The sequence below is a fragment of the Anopheles maculipalpis genome, chromosome 3RL (assembly GCF_943734695.1).
Source record: "Anopheles maculipalpis chromosome 3RL, idAnoMacuDA_375_x, whole genome shotgun sequence".
In the NCBI taxonomy this organism is placed as follows: Eukaryota; Metazoa; Arthropoda; class Insecta; order Diptera; family Culicidae; genus Anopheles; species Anopheles maculipalpis.
The window spans coordinates 44,832,101-44,850,258 of record NC_064872.1 but is presented as its reverse complement, the minus strand read 5'-3'; the positions used below and the strand labels follow the sequence as shown (position 1 = coordinate 44,850,258).

Here is an 18,158-nt window from a genome sequence, read left to right as displayed (position 1 = left end):
TATCCGTACATCACCCCCACGTAGTTCCGGATTTCTTAGCAGGGCCAGGGCAGGGATGATGGTGTCACCATCAATTTGGTCTTTGCCTCGTTAATCTGCAACCCGAGGTTTTCCGCCGCCTGTTCGATCCTTTGGTAGGCCTCTGCTACCTGTGAGAGCCGTAGACCAATGATGTCTACTATACCATCAGAGTATGCCGGGATCTGGGTTGACTTATAGCAGATGGTTACCGAAGTCTCCACCTCCGAGTCACGGATGGCCCTCTCTAGCGCCAAGATGAATAGGAGACAGGCGAGCCCAACTCCCTGAAGCAGGCCTTTGGTGGTAGCAAAGGACCCTGAGAGTTTTCCATCCACCTTCACCCCACCTTCAGCCATCTTCTCCAAGATTTGCCGTATGGTGAAGATCTGGTCAGTGGTAGATTTTCCGTTTCGGAATCCTTTTTGATAGTTTCCAACTCTCCGTTAAACGAATGGGACAAGCTTATTCTGAAGGATTAGGGAGATTATTTTGTATTTTGGATACCACATATTATATAAAGCTTATTACACAAGGTAAGGGTAATTTAAAAGGGGTAGTCCTGTGGTAGGGGTGACACAAGCGTTGGTCTCTACATGACAAACAGATAAAGATGCTCAGTAGAATAGGTATATGTATGAATGAATGAACTGCTTCTATGACTAGCTCTTGTACAATGATTTTTCCGTTTTGTACAATTATTTTACCACTTTTTTTGAAATAAAAAATTATTTATTTAAAGCAGTTGAATTTGAAACCAATATTAACATATTGGTAACAACCCGTTTTCTCTTTATTTTAATTATTATCATGGTATTAGTAGTTAAATCCACCCGCTTGAATTAGGTTATCAGTGCTAAAATTGGTATGATTTGTCTATTTGTAGCAATTTGTAGTGTATTACGATGTTACACATTGCTGTAGAACCTTGTAAAATTGAAGAAAGAAATGTTTGTTTGGTCGAAAGTGAATAGAAGAGTAACAGAAGGTCAACAATTATAACTGAAAACAAATTCAGTGCTTTGATTAGTGCAAACTGATCACAAATACATTAGAAAACAACAATCGCAATATGACAAGTAGCTCAATTTTTATGTCGTGCATAATCTGCTGACTTGATCTGTGCAGTACAACTAAAGGCCAGCAGCGACCAAATCAAATTAGACGTTAAGCTCATGGTACAGCTTGAGCCCTGTCGAAACTCCAAGTTCCAACTGCACAAAGCTACTCGCTTTATCCATTAAACAGAGAGCATACCGCTCACCGAGATGCTTGCTGTTATCCATGCCGATAAAACCAGAAATTAAAATATGTTACACTTGATTAAACTGGCGCGTTGCGACACGAGCTTACGATAAATGTGCTACCCCCGGGGGTTGCAAGCGCTCGTGGCTAAAACCTGTTCATCTTTTCAATTCAACTCGCCCATTTCCTCCCTACGGTTTGGGTTGGTTAAACAAATAAATCATAAGGAAAATTGTAATAAAATCCAATCGAGATACCAGAGCGAGAGGCAGAATGAGCTAGGGGTGAAAAGGAGTGATGAGATCTGAGGTCTAGAAAGAGTTCCCGCGGTGCGGCCTCATGATTCATGGCCTTTCAACCGTTCCCGTAGAAGCCTGGACGTTCAACCCCTTGAATGATTACCATTGAGACCGGGCGTTTCGGCCCTTTCATATACATCCCATGCGTGTCACAAGTGCAGAAGCACCCCATGCATGCCGGCGCAAACTTTCCCGCTAATCTCGAAAACGGCCAAAAATGCTTCATTATGATATCAAGGGCGTGTGCTCGAGGCATGCCTCCTAGCACCGGCTGCAATGGCCGGATTTGCGAGTAATTTAAAAGAAAACATTTGATGTTCCTTTAATTTAGGGATAAGTCACCGCGACGTATCTCACGATGATGATGATGCTGATGATCCGCACCGTCGTGCTGCTGTAGGTACCGTCGTCAGTGTCGTTATCACCCCCTCGGTGAAAAATGACACATAGTGCGTTCTGTTGCGCGGTTAAAATATCTTTCTAACTTTAGGGACAATTGCTCCGCCCAATTCAAGGCCCTGTTTTGCAGCGTCGAAACCAAAGCTGGTGGGGTCGGGAAAACCCAAAAAAAGAAAGCGAACACTCAACAACTTGCGGCGATACTTGCCAGCAGGGAACGTTGACGAGCGCGGAAGGAATCCCATTCCGAGGGGTGATCAATTTCAATTCACTTACGGGAATTCATTGCCATTCTAGAAATAATAGATTGCTCACGATAACACAGCGGGAAAAGTTTTTTGGCGGGCCCGTTTCGCTCACCGGGTTTGACGGAGAAACTCCTCGTTTTCGGCGACCGTAAAGGAAGGGAGACTCGAAGATTGCCGGATGGAATCTGTTTGCCTGCGTCTACGCCACTAGCGCCGCGGCCCGCGAGTTTTTGGCCAAGGGTGAATTTTTCCCCTAAGAGCAATAAGATGATAAGCGAACAGTTTTATGCACTGGCTGGACTTCCGGTGGTAAGTTTCACGATCAATTTTTTTTCCTTCACTGCATGTTCTCTGCCTTTCTCCACGTTGCTCGCCGTTTGTTCCTTCATCTCAAATCGGTGCGGTGGCGGTGATTGTAATCGAGCGAACGATCCAAATGGTTTTTGATGAAATCGTTCGAAGAAACAAAGGAAGGGAACACTTCCGACAGCACCCTAGACACTTGTCAGACCAGCCAGCAAGGCTGAGCAAAAGTACGTCTCGGTCTCGGTCATCCGGATGCGGAGGGAAACAATCCAACCGATGAACTGTGCTGCTCTTTTGCAAGAAGGATCCCACTAGAATCGGGGATAGTTTTTTGATGGAAAGAGCGAACGACAAGGACAAACCATCCCGCCGGGGGTTCCGTATTTATGACGCTTTTCTACAAGGGTGCCGCACCCTGACCACCGATCGAAGGACTCCGCTAACTCCGCTAGGATCAAAGCAAACAGTGAGACTCGGCTAGTCCGTACAGGATAAAGCAGGGAGGAAATGAATGTAATAATCGTTGCCCTCAACAGTGAGCCGTTCGGTTAGGGGAAAGAGAGTTTGAGAAAATCGTTTATCGGAAGATTTTTATGGAACATTAAAAATTATCCACTCGATCACGGAATCGGAATCGATGGAATCATGGATATTGGCGTACTATTAGCACGGGAATGGTAGCTATTTCGAATTTACCGAGCACCGCACCATGATATCGGCTGGTGTTGCTGCGTGTTAAATCGTCAAAAAGTGAGCACAAAAAAATGAATCGATTGTAGCAATTTATTTCGATTTTATGGCCCTCCTTCGTATTAGACTGGACTGCTGCAAGTATAACATCTGCTTGGCAAAGTACTGTCGAAGTAAAATTGCATACCTTTTTTATGTGTCTTACTGGAACGTACAAAACAAAGTTTCAACGAAGACAAAAGTGCAATCTGAGTCTCTAAACCATCACTCATACCCATCTGCTCAACGCTGTCGAATGCATAATACAGAGCGTATCATGAAACCAATTTTTGCTTCTGCAGCGAGATGCCAAGCGAGGTGAATTGTTTATCTCATTACTTTGTTGTGCGATGACCCAGCCTTGTGAAAAACTTCTTCCATCAAAAACTTCACCGTACACGAGCGATTAAATGGAAGCTCTGAACAAAGCATCCGTTTTCTGTCTTTAGAAAATTAAATGCTGCACTCGTCAATGTCAAATGCAAATGATTTTGTACTGATACGTTTTAAATACACACAAAATACAGACGTGTAGTGTTGCAGAGTGAAATTAAAACAATATCAGTGTGATCGCACTCTGTGAGCGTACTGTAGATCATGTGCCCCCGTTGAAAGATTCCAATTTCAACTTAACTTTTTTGCAACTCAGAAATTGACAACGAGCAATCAGTATTGAATGTTTTTCTCGCTACTGAACCACCAGCGAAACTTTGACCAGTTGGTCAGCAATGCTGGCAGAATCAGTTTTCACATTTTTAAGTGCAATCAATTATTTACGGATCCGTCTGTTTGAAGGGTAAAACTTCTCAACGAAAGTAATTTTTCAAACGACTTTCTAGTATCGTAACAACTACCGGAACGGTGAATAACGGTTGGATCTGACGGCAAAACTGTCAAATATAGGTTATCACCTTTGCCTGGACCCTGCCAGGACGGAGGTTGTGTCCCTTGGGTTAGCTGGTCATCGGCTGTCAAGGTTCGGGGGTTAGTATAGGGTGTGGATGAATTATTCATCTGATCGATGAGCGAAACCGATAATCCCTGAACTGGCTACAATATTTATCAAACGCCATACCAAAGGGTTGTATCATCAAACGCACTCTTTCAACTTTTCACACAATCTGACGACAATCACGGTTGGATGCTAGAAGGTAGAGGAAAACATGAAGAATTCTTGTAGAATTTGGTTGATTTTTGTCGCATTTAAGTGATAACAAGAAGAAACGCTTTATCGCCAAGGGAATTGGCGAGAGCTGGTTTGATGGTTGGAACGAACGTTGAATATTGCAATCCGAATGTTCGAATAATCGTCTATATTGGCCACAATAATCGTCTACATTGGGGCGGCCCGGTGGTGTAGGCGACAGCGGCGACGGTCTTCAAACGGCAGGACCGGGGTTCAAATCCCATCCGGCCCGTCTTCCCGTAGTGAGGACTGCCCAACCGCGAACTACGTGGCATTGGCAGTCTAGTAATAAGCCATCTCGATGGCCGACAAAACCTTAGAGGTCGTTAAGCCTAGAAGAAGAAGAAGAGATTGACTACGAATTGAAAATAGATTTTTACATGCAAAAATTCGATGAGTAATGGCAGGAGCAACATTTTTTCCTAAGGATCGAAAACACTGATATTTCGTGACCTTTATCTCTTACAAGTCCTTTCGCCTGCTGTAAATCACACTCTTTGCTGATAAGTGAGTCGTCATGCTAATTAAACAACAATACGTAGAGTCCACAGATTATCCGCTCATCTTCAAAAGATAAGGGTAGAAAAGAGAAATGAAACATGAACGAGCATGTCATGCTTCGATTCAAGAAAAACCCCATCAAGACTTTCTTGCAGATGCACAGTAAACATATGAAGAAAAATATTGTTCCTTCAAAATGCTCCTGCAGTATACAAAGGAAATAATTGCAAACAATTATTTATTATTATTCTTGCTCTATTAGTTTGAAATCTATTACATCAATAACTTTATTGTCTTCTTCACCATCATTACCTCTAATTTGCTGCGAAAATTACTCCCGGCCGATAGTTTCGAACGTTCGCTTGTAAATCAGTTCCACCAGTCCACCGAGTGATCGATAGTCCACATACTGACCTAGTTACAATAAGCCCAACATTTTGTTGTGTACCAAAGAGAATAAGAAATAAATAAATGTGCCTCACTGGTTGGTCGACAAATTAGTGCCCGGCAGTTTGTGGGTGATGCGGTTCCAATACAACACCCCTTCATCGCCACCATCATCCCACCCATTGCTGTTGATCGTTTTAAGCTTCAAATTGCGTAATTAAGACCATTAAACTTTAATAACCATCATAAAACGCGTTCGCGCTGTGCCAGTCGAAGAGTGCGCCTTCTCACCACCCACGGTTAGCCGGTTTGGAGAAGCCACACCAACCTGATTGGCCACCGGTAATGATTCATAAAAATCCGATTCCGAATCAAAAGCTAGTTCCTGCCACTATTACTGCTGCTCGGTGGTGTGGATGTTGGGAATAAGTCTTCCTAATTTTAAGCTGCATTTGTCTCACATTTTCGTCCCACACATGAAGATGGGTGATTGGATGCTGCAGTAAAATGTTGTAATATTGAAATTTTAGCATTACATTTTATTTTCCGCGAAATGATCGTTGCAAGTGGAAAATTTGTTCCCAATTCAATATTTTTTTCACAGCTTGATACTTTCGTCTAGATTACAAGTGAAGATATCTGGCGTAGGTAGTGCTTGTAGGAGCTACTGTCATATATAGTACTCCAACAATAATTCGATTGCAAGAATCGTCCATAAGTGCTGCACGCCGTTGGTGCAAATCGTTTTTGAATCAGATTTATTCGGATATCGGTCAGCGATTTTTCTCCCCCCAATCGTTAGTGTTCTTTTCATCGCGTGCAAGGGTAGTAGCTTCACGTGTATTTGAGAAAAAGCGGGAAAACACCCATACTCTCTTTATTTCGCTCTCTTACCCTCACTAAGGATCTCACGGTGGAACGGGTTTGACATTTGCGTCTGGCAACACTGCTTTCGCTCGTGAGTTCTGCCGGTTGGAGAAATAAAAATAGGAGAGATAAAAAGAGAGATGAAGCGAGAGAGTGAGAGAGAAAGGACTGAGCTGAATACATTGCGAGCGAAGCATTGCTAGAGTGCAGGGTTTTTAGCAAAGTAGACGCTACAATGCAAGCAAGTTCTATTAGATTATGCTTTAGCTCCCTCGTAGTATTTATTGTCGATACGTTCGAGAGTGCGATTAAATTGTAATGACACAGTCTTAGTGTTACTTTTTTGCTACGTTTTATAAATGTCTATTGCGCTTTTTTTATGAGCTTTGATAGATCGAAACACTGAGCTGTTAAAATTTTCAGGGTTATAAAGTTTACTGCTCACCGATTAACTGACAGTTATCAAATAGTCCCACAAAACTAGTATAAAGCGTTCAAAGAAACAAAACAAAACGGAAAACAGTGAGAACGAACCAAATTCTCACACTATGGCTCCTCCTTGACCAGCTCGTGCATGTTTTTGTTGATGAGAAGATATTGGTCTTTTGAGCAGCATCTCAACTCTTCGCACATTGTTTTTGTCGTTATAACTTCGTTTTCGAAGATACGGCACGCGGACGCGAGAATGAGATCCAACCATTGTTATCATTCATGGTTTGTAGAATACTTCAAAAATCCTTAAATCAATGCATTTGATCAAATCATTCTTTCAAACTACAGATGGAAACCGATGCTTCTCTAAAAAATAATCGAACCGGTACACCCAAAACCTAGCCTAATGTTATGCTTTAACAGGTCACCATTCCGCATTATCGAGCATAACTCAGACTCAGCTTCTCACGACCGAGCATAAAGAGCATAACGTGTTTCACAGTTCGCTCAGCTGTACTGCGGCTGGCGACGGCTCTCGCGACGAAGCGGCCGATGTCGGTTCGTACGGTTTATGCTTTCGCTCACGCGTTCAGTTTGTTTTTGGTGTTCGTTCGCTGTTGCGTGCGGTTTGGCGCGTTCTGTCGAAGTGCAGCATAAAAACGTGAGCTCGCGTGGTACGTCTTTAACGAGCAGTGCGCGTGCATAAATGCTGCTCCACCTGGAGCAACCTCCGGTACACCCACATGGTGAGGAATTGGAAAAATAATTCCAACTGAAGCAACGAATGCAACATTTATCGTGGGATGATTGATGTGTACACGTATTGTGATGTGATTGAGTGGTACTGTATTAACTGATAATACAGATTGTGTTTACAGTTTGCAAAAAAAGTTGCTTATCCTACATACAGTGAGGTTGCAACATCATCAAACCAAACGTAATATGAAGCTATTTTTGTGATATTTTCATTTAAAAAAGATAACTATTTTTACTAAAAAAAAAAGACGTCTTGCTCTACACTTTGTGCGTGGTAACGTGACCAGACGAAACGTCCGAAATCGTAGCGCGGGAAGATCCCCAACAACTATCATCCAGCGACAGCCATGAGCACCGGAGAAGGACCTAAGTATGATTGATGGGGAAAACTTCCGGAAAAACGGCATACTTTGTTGTGTGCAGGATTGCTCATTGTTTTCTCGAGTACTGTGAGTTGCAGTAAGGCTTTGAAGCCGAACTGTCATCTGAAGTGTGTGTTTGTGTGTGTGTGTGTTGAACTTGTTGGATGTGCTGCAGTGGGGAAGGTTTTTCTTGCACCGATGTACATCCATCCTCTTCGTACATATTTCACGCGTTTGCATATAAAAAAACACCGGTGGATAAGGTTGTGTGGAGTGTATGTGTATGTGTGTATGTTTTGTGCTGCAACGTGTATGTGAATGTAAGCTTTTTATATTTTGTCTACATGATACAGTACAGTTTCCGATTCCGGCTGTCAGCCGTAGGCTAATAGTGTATGAGTGTGTTTACTATTTCGTTCCCAAAAACCTCCAAGTGTTGGTTTGTTAGTGAGATCTGTTGTCAGTCGGTGGTAAAGCGTGACTAACAAGAAAGATGTGCGTCTGAAGTTGGATATCCCTGTTTACTTGCATGCCGGATCTTTGTATATCAATGTGTGTTGTGCTGTGCTGATGATGGGTTTGATATGTGTTTATTTTTATCAATTTTCTGATGACTGTGTGCCGCCAAAGAGTGTACAAAGTGCAAACAACGGTTTAATTTTTTTACTCTCTGAAAACAGCCAGGCCGTATAACTGACAACGGTTTGTTGTAAGTTACAGAAAAATGGGAAAAAAACTCATTCGGGAAAAACGGGGAAAAAACTTCCATAACGCTTCATATTTGTGTGCTTAAGCCACACACTTTTCCACACTTCAATAATTCAAACACAACAGATAAACGGCCAAGGCAGCAAAGTGATTAATTTTCCAATAACTATATACAAATAGAAACGAAAGCAAGCAAACAGAATTAACACACCACCAGCAGCACACGAGCGCGTTCTGCAAGCGATGCAAGTCGAGAAGCGATAATTATGTTGATTACACAAAAATTGAACTCGTGCTCCGGAAAATCTGCACGCTCGGTGCATTCCAACGAACCAACCGAATGCACGAATGCATTCTACGGTGGTAGGAAAAACACGGCATTTTAGCATTGTGGCCAGGGCACCGAGTGTGGCGAACCGGTCGTCCGTCGACCGAAAGTGACAAACGCGGTTCGGAAGCAGGAAATGTAGAGTGATTGCACCATTCTCCTAGGTGAAAACGCGGCAGTAAGAAAGAGTGAGAGCGAATCGAATCCACCAGAAGAGTGAAACGAACGAAATGTGTCACATTATGAACGTGCTGCCGTATCCTGACGATGGCTCGAGCTCGCTCGTTCTCCTGTGTGTTTATCGATGGCTTACACCTGATGAATTTATAATGATGTTTTAATTAACAATATTGTGAATTATTTTTCCACACATAATGTTATTTAAATATTTTTTTCTCTCCTTCTTGTGCTGCCGTGGTTTGTTTGTATGTGTATGTGCAAAATTTATGCATGATTGGATTTAGTCACCGTTTACGACCCGTCTCCAGAGTGATCCGTGCGCGATGCGTGTCTCAGAGCAGACAGAAAGAATGTTAGCGAACCTGATTGTGAACCGCTCGTATACGCGTTAAATAGTCGTGTAGCAAAGCATGGAGTCTAATACTGGGTCGGAAAAGTGCAATACAGTTAACGAAAAATCATATTCGTACATGGTGCTCCGCAGTGAGTTGCGATTCTTAAACCGTCCCGAGCTGTAAAAGTGTCGTTGGCGGATCAGCGTGACACATCGATTGTGTGCCGGCGGGAAATAAAGCGCCAGAAGCTATCTGCGCACAGATCGTTATTTTTGTTTGGTGATCCTGTGAATCGATCCGATTGTGTTTGTGCGAATAGTATTAACAAGTCGTGGCGATAGTCGTGTGCATTGTTGGTGGCCATTTCGTGTCGAATACACGTGCATTTAAACCACGAAAAAAAGTCAGTGCGAAATTCAATGTGCTCATTCTGCTGCTGCGCGCCCACAATGTTTGTTTTCCACCAGGCAGGCTGCTGTTGGTAAAATATAATGCCGAAATGCTGATTATTGAATCATTGTGTCACATAAATAATTATCCATGAAAAATCGATTGTACAGTGTCGTGTGTATAGTGTGTGTGTGAGTGTGTGTGTGCAGTGCGGAGTGCGGAGTGCGGAGTGCGTAGTGCGTGTAGTGTCTGTTTCCAGAGCAGAAAAGAATAAACCGGAAATATTTTGCTCACTTGGTGAATCCCACATGTGGCAGCATCCAACGGAACAACGGCAGAGCCTGCTACGATGATTGTGTGTTGATGCTTTTTTATCTGTGGCATCATCCGTTTTTGCGAACCAATTATCGTGGGCAATTTGAAAAATTGATCAACTCTTTCCTTGCCTCTCCCCACTTGTGGGCGTCCCCTTTGCTCCGCCCTGGCCGAGGAGTTCCTTGGCCAACAGGACACATATAGGGGGATTGACAGTGGGATTGGAGGAGCCGGCGTAAAGTAAATAGTAAAATCGGTCCCAATCAGTAAGGGAACCGACACCGGTGTAGGATTGTGTGATACGTTCGATGCTAGGTGTGGATAATCGGAAACAACAATGAGCTACTTCCGCAGAAACTTTGTCACAATACAAGGTAGGTAATATTTGCATTTTTTTTTTTTTGTTCCAAATTTTTGTGAGGTACCTGCAATTCTGCAACCATGAAGATGCATTCTCTTGTGCCCATTGGTCAAATGTGTAGTAATTTTGGAAAATGTGTAAAATCTGATATGAAACAAGAATTGTTGATGAAAGATACAGCCAACCATTTTTTCAGCACCAAAATCTGTTCGGCTGCCAGCAATAACAGTGTTTATACTGAGTTTTTATGTGTTGTATCTGAAATACCAATTAACACAACATTGCAAGCTTTTCCAACCATCCTTATTACATGCCGTTCGGTTGCAGATCCTCGCACTGATCGATTCAGAATGAAGATTACATCTCTCCATTCTACCCAATTAAAAATGCATCCAATTACGGCTGTTTTTTAACTGGGTGGTGATGGTGTACGAGCCAGACATTAAAAAAAAACCTTTGCTTTACGACCACGTTGCATTTATTCAACAAATTCTGCAAGCGATGGTGATTATCGACTATTAATTGATATTTCACCAACGAAACTGTCACAAGCACGATGAAAAATGAAAACTTATTCTCATCGTCGTCACCCATCCACGATATCCGTGGTGCCGTGATACTTTCGATACCGCCATTGGCTAGATAAAAGTTATATTGTGGAAAAATGTCCTTGTCCAGTTTCCATCTTCCTTTTTTTTCATTGCTACAGCACAGCCATTATCGGTAATTTACTTTACACCACACGGCAGCAGTAAAAAGAAAGCAAAATTGAGACTGATTATTTATCCTTCCGATGTTGCACGTTTCCCGGGAGTGTATTTAACCCGCTCAGGAAATGGTCAGGGAGTATATTTGGCCTAGTTTCGCTTGAGGTTTCTCCAATCGCGTTCTTTGGCACTTGTTGAAAAAAAAACGACTCGAGGAATCATTATTTGAAATTAAAAAAGTACAGTTACTTCCCAACTTACGCGAAAAATGAGGGCCGGAAAAATTCGCGTAACTCGAATACTGCCTGACATATAGTTTATACTTAGTATCCGGGGGTCGAGTTCTTATGTCCATGTTATAAAAAAATTCAAATATAAAATTTATCCGTTCATTTGGATACAATGAGTATTTTTCAAGCATTATTGTATTAAACGCAATAAAACGAGTATTTTTGGTTGATTTATTTATAAACAACATATTTATTTAAATCTTGCCATGTTTTTGACATTTGCCATTTTTTATAACTTGCAGCACTTTCGTTAAATAAGGATTCAAGGAACAAAATGCGTCCTCTTCATGAATGCGTCTAATGACTTTTGACAATTCTCAGATGGAGAACTTAATTTGGTATAATAAACCCAACATGCTGTCAAACTTGAAAATTCGCGTATCTCCGAATCCGCGTAACTCGAGTACCGCGTAAGTCGGATATTGACTGTAATAATTTGAGCACCGCTAATGGGGCATCAAGGATTGTTTTAGGGAAAACTCATTAATTTATTCGTTGAATATAATTTAAAAGTTTAAATATAAGAACCAGTTTCGGCAACTACAGTTTTGATTTGGAAAAATTCTCACATATAAACTGAAACGTTTTATTTGTACCTGCGGTATGATGAATTCTTCAAAAAGTTATCACAAGTCAGTCAGTGCTTCCACTTTCAAATCTATGCTGCATTATTCATAACACGCTTTGATTAAGTTCAATGGTCCTGCACCAAACTAATTGATAAACTGGCACAAAGTGCTCCTAACGTGCATGCCAACTTAAAGGTCCAGGACATTAATTGCCGTTTGAAATTTTAAAAAATAAAATTAATTGATTTTCTTCAAGATCTTTTCCCATCAACGTGAGGAACGCGGTGGACGTGGAAAACTCTGGAGATGCTTAAACCCGGCAGGTCTCTGATGGAATCAAATAAAAAAAGTCTTAGTTTGAAGTTACTTCGGGACGGCGATGGTTTATTTTTTCGTCCCTCGCTCTGTCTCGCTCACGGCAGCAATAAAAATGATTTATTGAATTTCCTTTCTGACCTGCAAAACTTTGGTCTACCTTTTGGGCTGGTCGATGAGTTGAATATGGTTACGTCTTGCTGGCTATTTCCGACTGGCTACGAACCGGTCGGCCGTTTCCCTGTCGTGGGGAGGGTTTTCCCCGGAAGGCCAGCAAATGCGAATGACCTTAAACAATCCCACATCTCGAGGATCATGACCCGGAATAACCGGGATTTAAACTGTGCTGCCGAACGGAGTGGAAAGTTTTCGGTTAAGTCAAATTGAACGAAAGCGCAACGCAGTTTTTCCATCCAAAAATCCCTCTGCCCGAGCACACACATTTGCTGGCATTGATTTGACGAGGGCACGGTGCTGCTTTAGACCTCTCTTGGAGGACTCTTTTTTGGATGATAATTTACGCCACGCCTGAAAATTGGAGCAAAATCAATCATAAATGTTCCTAAAATGCTGAAGTTCTAGTTGAGTATTATTCAGCCTTTTAAAAACAGGACTGACTCTGATGATTACATTCTTTATTCGATGGCTTTATTACTGTTCCGCTATAATGGCACGCGCACTGTGCATCGGCCATGAAGATTCTCCATGTTGACGACTTTCTTACTACTTCTAATATCTTCATCAGGCCAAATATCTTGCCAGCGGCCCTGTGTAACGCAGGTTTTGGCAATAAATTTCTCGTGGACTCAATTTATTAGTTTATCGAACTTTGGTCTCTTTGGTCTCTCTCAAAATTTACTGACAGGGGCGCACAGAACCGGCAGGATTGCTCCAGTATTCAGGGAGAAAAAAACGAATGGTGTTTGGACGTAGTGCGTCAACAGCAGTCAGCGCTCCTCGTCAATGGACGTCCATCCGAATCCGACCGTACAGAAGCTTCCGATCCTGCGAAGGTTAAGCTTCTTGCCGAGACTGGCTGCATGCGCGTGTCCTTTGGGAAGTCGCACTTCTTCGACGGGCCGATTATCTCCCATTTTCTCTCCATTGAACACTTCGCTTGATTAAAGCTCGACCGTATCAATATCAATTTCAGTTAGTTGGATAAATTTGTACCTTAGGTACAAGGTAGCGTAGCCTATATGTGTTTGTATAAAATAAAACAGGATAACGACTATGGGGGCAATGTTTGAGAGTGGGGCGAGAAAAGGATCAACCGGCGGTCGCTTGCTTGACACCGATGCGGATGGACAGCTGGGCTTCTCAACGGAAAAACGGAAGGTGACCAATTTGCGATAAGGATTTACAGCTAGTTGATTGGTATTCCAGTTGCGTCGCCGAGAGACTACGAGCTTAGGTGTAATTGGAATTAATACGAGCGGCTTTCGGAACCGCCGGTATAACGAGCTCCACGTCCGTGCAGAGCACGAGGTGTGTATGGGCGATATGGCGTGTGTTGTTAAGCAACCTCTCTCGATCCCATCGATGTAAATGATGCAGTCGAAACTGCGTTAAATCAACAGAAACTTTTCCCATAACCTGTTTCCGAGAATTTCGGCCCTTAAGATCCTACTGCGGGAAAAGACTTCTTCAGCTTCGGAATTGCTGCGGGATGCTTAAGGTAATTCTTTACTGAATTGAGGATTGTTCAGTCACTTGTGTGTAGTTTTATGTGTAAGAATAATCTAGATTTTACTAAAGAAAAAAACTTGAAAGGCTTCTGATTCAGGATTTTTTGCCACCCTACAAGCAAATTGCTCTATTCGCCCCGGCAATCACGGTTTGGTTTGAATCGCTTTCGCACACTGAAAGAACCATCCACGGTGTATTGCGAGCAAAACATTTACCCCGTTGATAACACCATGAAGGATGGCCACGGCAAGTAAACAAAAGCGTGCGAAAAGCCTCATTTCCCGTGGACGACAGATTGCGCAACAAGCCTGTCGATTGCTTCCCGAAATTTGCATAAGCTTGTCTGCCTTCCGGTTCGCCACTTTTGTTCGCAATTTCGACACTCTCGGGGAATCTTCGGCCAGCAATGGTGTTTTTTTCGCCGATACGCTTCACCATCGATGAAGAGCAAAGAGATTGCATTTGACGGATATTTCTACCTTGTTCGAGATATCCTTCGAAAGGTTCTACGCAATTCGTTTTTGTGTGTGATGGAGCGAGCTTCATTTTCCTCGTACATGTTGAGTGGAGCTTTTTTTCCTTCCACGGTTCATACAGCGTATCGCGGTCCTCCACCGGACCTCGTTTGATCGAGCATGGCGAACGTTTGCAGTTCACAACAGATCCGGCTGATCGTTACCAAAGACCCTGTAGACTTGCCCCGGAAACACATGCCCGGTAATGTTACCGTTCAAGTCTTCGCCCACATGCGTTTCAATTACCCGTTTTCCGATTGTTGCACCGAACGATCTCGATGTGTTCCTTTTTTTTCTCTCTCCAACACTTCAAATGTTCTTATTCGGCAGCTAGCAAAACAACACCAAAAAAGACACACAAACAAACAACATGTCCAAACGTCATTTAGAATCGCTGGTAAGCTTTTTGTCTTTGGCTCTTATCAAATTCCTACGGGGAGGAACGTATTCTTCTACGAATCAGGCCGAGATTGCAGTGCAAGTCATATTCACCCCGACGCAAGAGTCTTTGTGTGATCTCGATTTACCGGATTCATCTCCGAAACTCGTAGCACGTTCTGCGTTCACTGCGACTAATGGTTGGTTAGAGTTTTTTTCCACTTTTTTCCCCCTTGTTTTTGCGTGCTAAGTAAGGGAAAGAGGCAGAACGTCACAGGATATCCTTTCATCTTCCAGGTCCAGTACAAGATGGCGTTGATAGCGTTAATATCTAGTGCTACCAGAAACACCGAGAAGTCGTTCCGGCACTGGCTCGAAATCTGGCGACACACCACGGGAATTCAACGTTCAACGTGGATGGAGTGGTGGTATGATGAATTTCCTCGAAAGTGGACCCATTTTCCGCAACTTATCCTTTCGCTTTTCCCATGTTCACGTGGTTGGATTTTCTCGATTGAGTAACGTTTGCAGGGTGCGGCACGAGTATCGGGGCACAAGAAAAGGTGTACAAGCATGACAATCGCCTCCAATCACAGGATCGGCTCGCACAAACACATACAAATTATTCCAGGTAGCAAGCATTGGGCCACTGCATAACGTTTGCATGGGTACGTTGGGGTCGATTTTTCTCGACGGTCCACAGCCATCGTTCGCTCCAACATTCACTACGCATCCGAAGCCGTAGTGTTCCCTGAAACTCTCCTCGTCCTACTGGTTGCTTCTTTGTGTTTGTAAGGTGTGTGCTCTTGGGTTGATTTGGGTTATGGGTGAAGTACTGATAACCACTTCACAAGGAAAATCGCAGGACCGATGTCGATTAAGCATTTTCTCCGGTTGATTGGAGGTTCGATGAATGTTTGCCGGATCAATTGGTGCATGATTGATTTTCCCTGCTCTCAAGCGATCCTGGAGCGAAGCGTGCAATCATTGAAGTGTAACTGGTCTGATCAGAGGAACTAGAGTGGCAAATGCGTACGAAATAATAAGCCCAACTAATAAGCTTCTAAACGTTGCGACACCTTGATTTACACTTCGTTGCTAATGCCGATGTGTAACAGACCAAACTAGCATGTATCGTATTACAAGCACTTAATTGCTTTGTAAAACAGTTTCTTTGCGTATATTAGTTATCTGAAATACTACATGAACTTTGGATTCCACTTCCACTGCAATCAGACGACAGTTTCGCGTGTCACATCAATCCGCGTCAAAGATCAATTCATTGCAGCTGCCGACAGCAATGTGTTCAAAGTTCATATCACGCATTTAATGAAATGTCTAAGGTCAGTACGCTTAAAGTCAATTGGAGCATGATGCTGTGATAAACAGTGGAGAGCAAAATTAAATGGTCAATTTGATTGCTGCATTTCGCTGAGGTTAAGAAAATGGCCTTGAAACTTCCCACTGTGCTGAAGTGTTGATGTTTGTTTGAATGTTTGAATTGCACTCCAACCATGTTTCATTACTACACCACGTAAACCTACGCCACTCGACGTTAAACTAAACATTAGCTTGGCATTTTTGTATCTTGCACTCATGGCACGCTCCACTATCTCACGAGTGCGGATAAAACCGAGCAATTTAAACCGGTTTTCAGCAAAGCGGGTAATACATCGTGATCTAATTTCATAAAGTAAGCGCCGCAAGAAGTGCAACACGCTTTCCCGGAAAGCTGACCAAACCGCTCGAGAAAGAGCAAAAAAAAAAAATAAATCGCGCGCAAAAAGACCTCACGGTCAAATAGACCGGCGAACAAACCACGCCGTTGCAACTATGGTGCCTAACCTAGCCACATTCAATCGGAGTCAATTGGATTGCCAATGTGAAGTAATCCTTGGGCCTTGTCCGCAGCAAGGTGAGGTGAGGTGTTTCAGGCAACTTCCGCCTGCAGCAGGCCAAAGAGTCCCGTTACTGTTTTCCTTCGGCTTACAACGACAAATATTGCCTGTTGGTAGGGCTAGCGGCTATCCATTTTTTTCTCATTTTTCCGCCCATTGCAGAGTTCTGAGCTGGTCAAATGTGTGTGTGTGTGTTTTGTTGTTGTGATTATATAAAAATGCAATGCAACAACAGAGCATTGCTGTGGTTTCCTTAGGCTATGGGCGATGATTTTTCCCTTTATTTCCGTGCAATGCCAATTTTCCCAGACTTGAGCTATTTTCGCCCGTAAAAGCAGTAAGCAGTGCAAGATTGAAAATAGGTGCATTCGGAAGCAAATTGTTCGAAAATACATGAGTAATAGGCACCAGTGCCAGAACACAAAAAAATATATTTACTAATAACACCTTTAGGTGGATGATTGGAAATATTTTAAGTTCATTTTACTTTTAATCGAACTTTTTCTTAAGCTACACTTACTAAAGGGTAGTTGTAGTTGCGTTAGAGTGATGGAGCTGTACAATGAGCGCTAGTGTAAAGTTTTTTCTCCCTCTTTCTCTCTCTCTTTTGCCGTCTTCTTTTGCAACATAATTGCAATCATTATCGATCAGCAGCGGATGGTGGTTTTGTTCGCAAACATCGACAGTACTGGTGCAGTTCGCCTTTTTTTTAATGTAAAGAAAATATTGGGATTCGAATCCATTTTACTGCGGTTACAGTGGTGGTTGCGTGGCTGAACCTCATCCCCGAAGGCCTTTTTTTTTGTACGGCAAAACAAGTATGTTGCGCGTGTGAATGAACACTTTCATAAGAAGAGACTGGAACAGATCAAGCGCAAACCCCTGCTTTAATTTTAACAAATTATCTTTCATTGCAATCGTTAACGAACAAAAACTAATGTTTTAGCACTTCCTTGTGTAGGACTTTACCATGCTCGGGAAAATTGTAGTTGAGTGTGTCCAATGTAACTTGTTTGAATATGTTGAGCTTTTTTCTTCTTGAACTACTATCCTTTTTTCCCGTAATTAAAATTATAGAAAAATATTTCAGAGATCTGGGGATGTAGAAGTCGATGTAGATTTAACTGCAAGTCAGTAAATCGATGAACCAAAGTCTTTTTCCATTGTATTATTTCAATTAGAAATAAATGACAAACATATTTCATGTGATTTCAACCATCATTTGCGCTCTTTACTTTTGGAACAACCAGCAAAAGCAAACCAACGTTACACTGCTTAACATTAATTTGAAATTCTTGTCTCGTATTGACGCAGCCACATGAGGTACATCTCATTGCATTAAGTTGATTGTTTACGTATGTTCATAGAATCTGGTATGTTCTGGGAAACTGACCTATATAAGTGACTGTCTTTCTATCGTTTTCATGCTAAGAGGCACAGAAAAT

The 18,158-nt window shown here is 42.5% G+C and overlaps 3 protein-coding genes across 4 annotated transcripts in view; 1 reads left to right on the top strand and 2 right to left on the bottom strand.

The window, feature by feature from the left end:
* Positions 1–18,158, bottom strand: part of LOC126564660 (dolichyl-diphosphooligosaccharide--protein glycosyltransferase subunit 1) — a 378,005-nt gene that overhangs the window by 130,972 nt on the left and 228,875 nt on the right. The window lies entirely within an intron of this gene.
* Positions 1–18,158, bottom strand: part of LOC126565311 (uncharacterized) — a 378,977-nt gene that overhangs the window by 259,748 nt on the left and 101,071 nt on the right. The gene's annotated exons all lie outside the window — the stretch shown is intronic.
* LOC126563859 (hemicentin-1-like) overlaps positions 10,239–18,158 on the top strand; it is a 174,163-nt gene continuing 166,243 nt past the window's right edge. For both annotated transcript variants that reach the window (XM_050220637.1, XM_050220638.1), the window contains exon 1: positions 10,239–10,365. In XM_050220637.1, the coding sequence (XP_050076594.1) occupies positions 10,329–10,365 (37 nt within the window). In that variant the 5' untranslated portion in view covers positions 10,239–10,328. The remainder of the gene's footprint in view (positions 10,366–18,158) is intronic.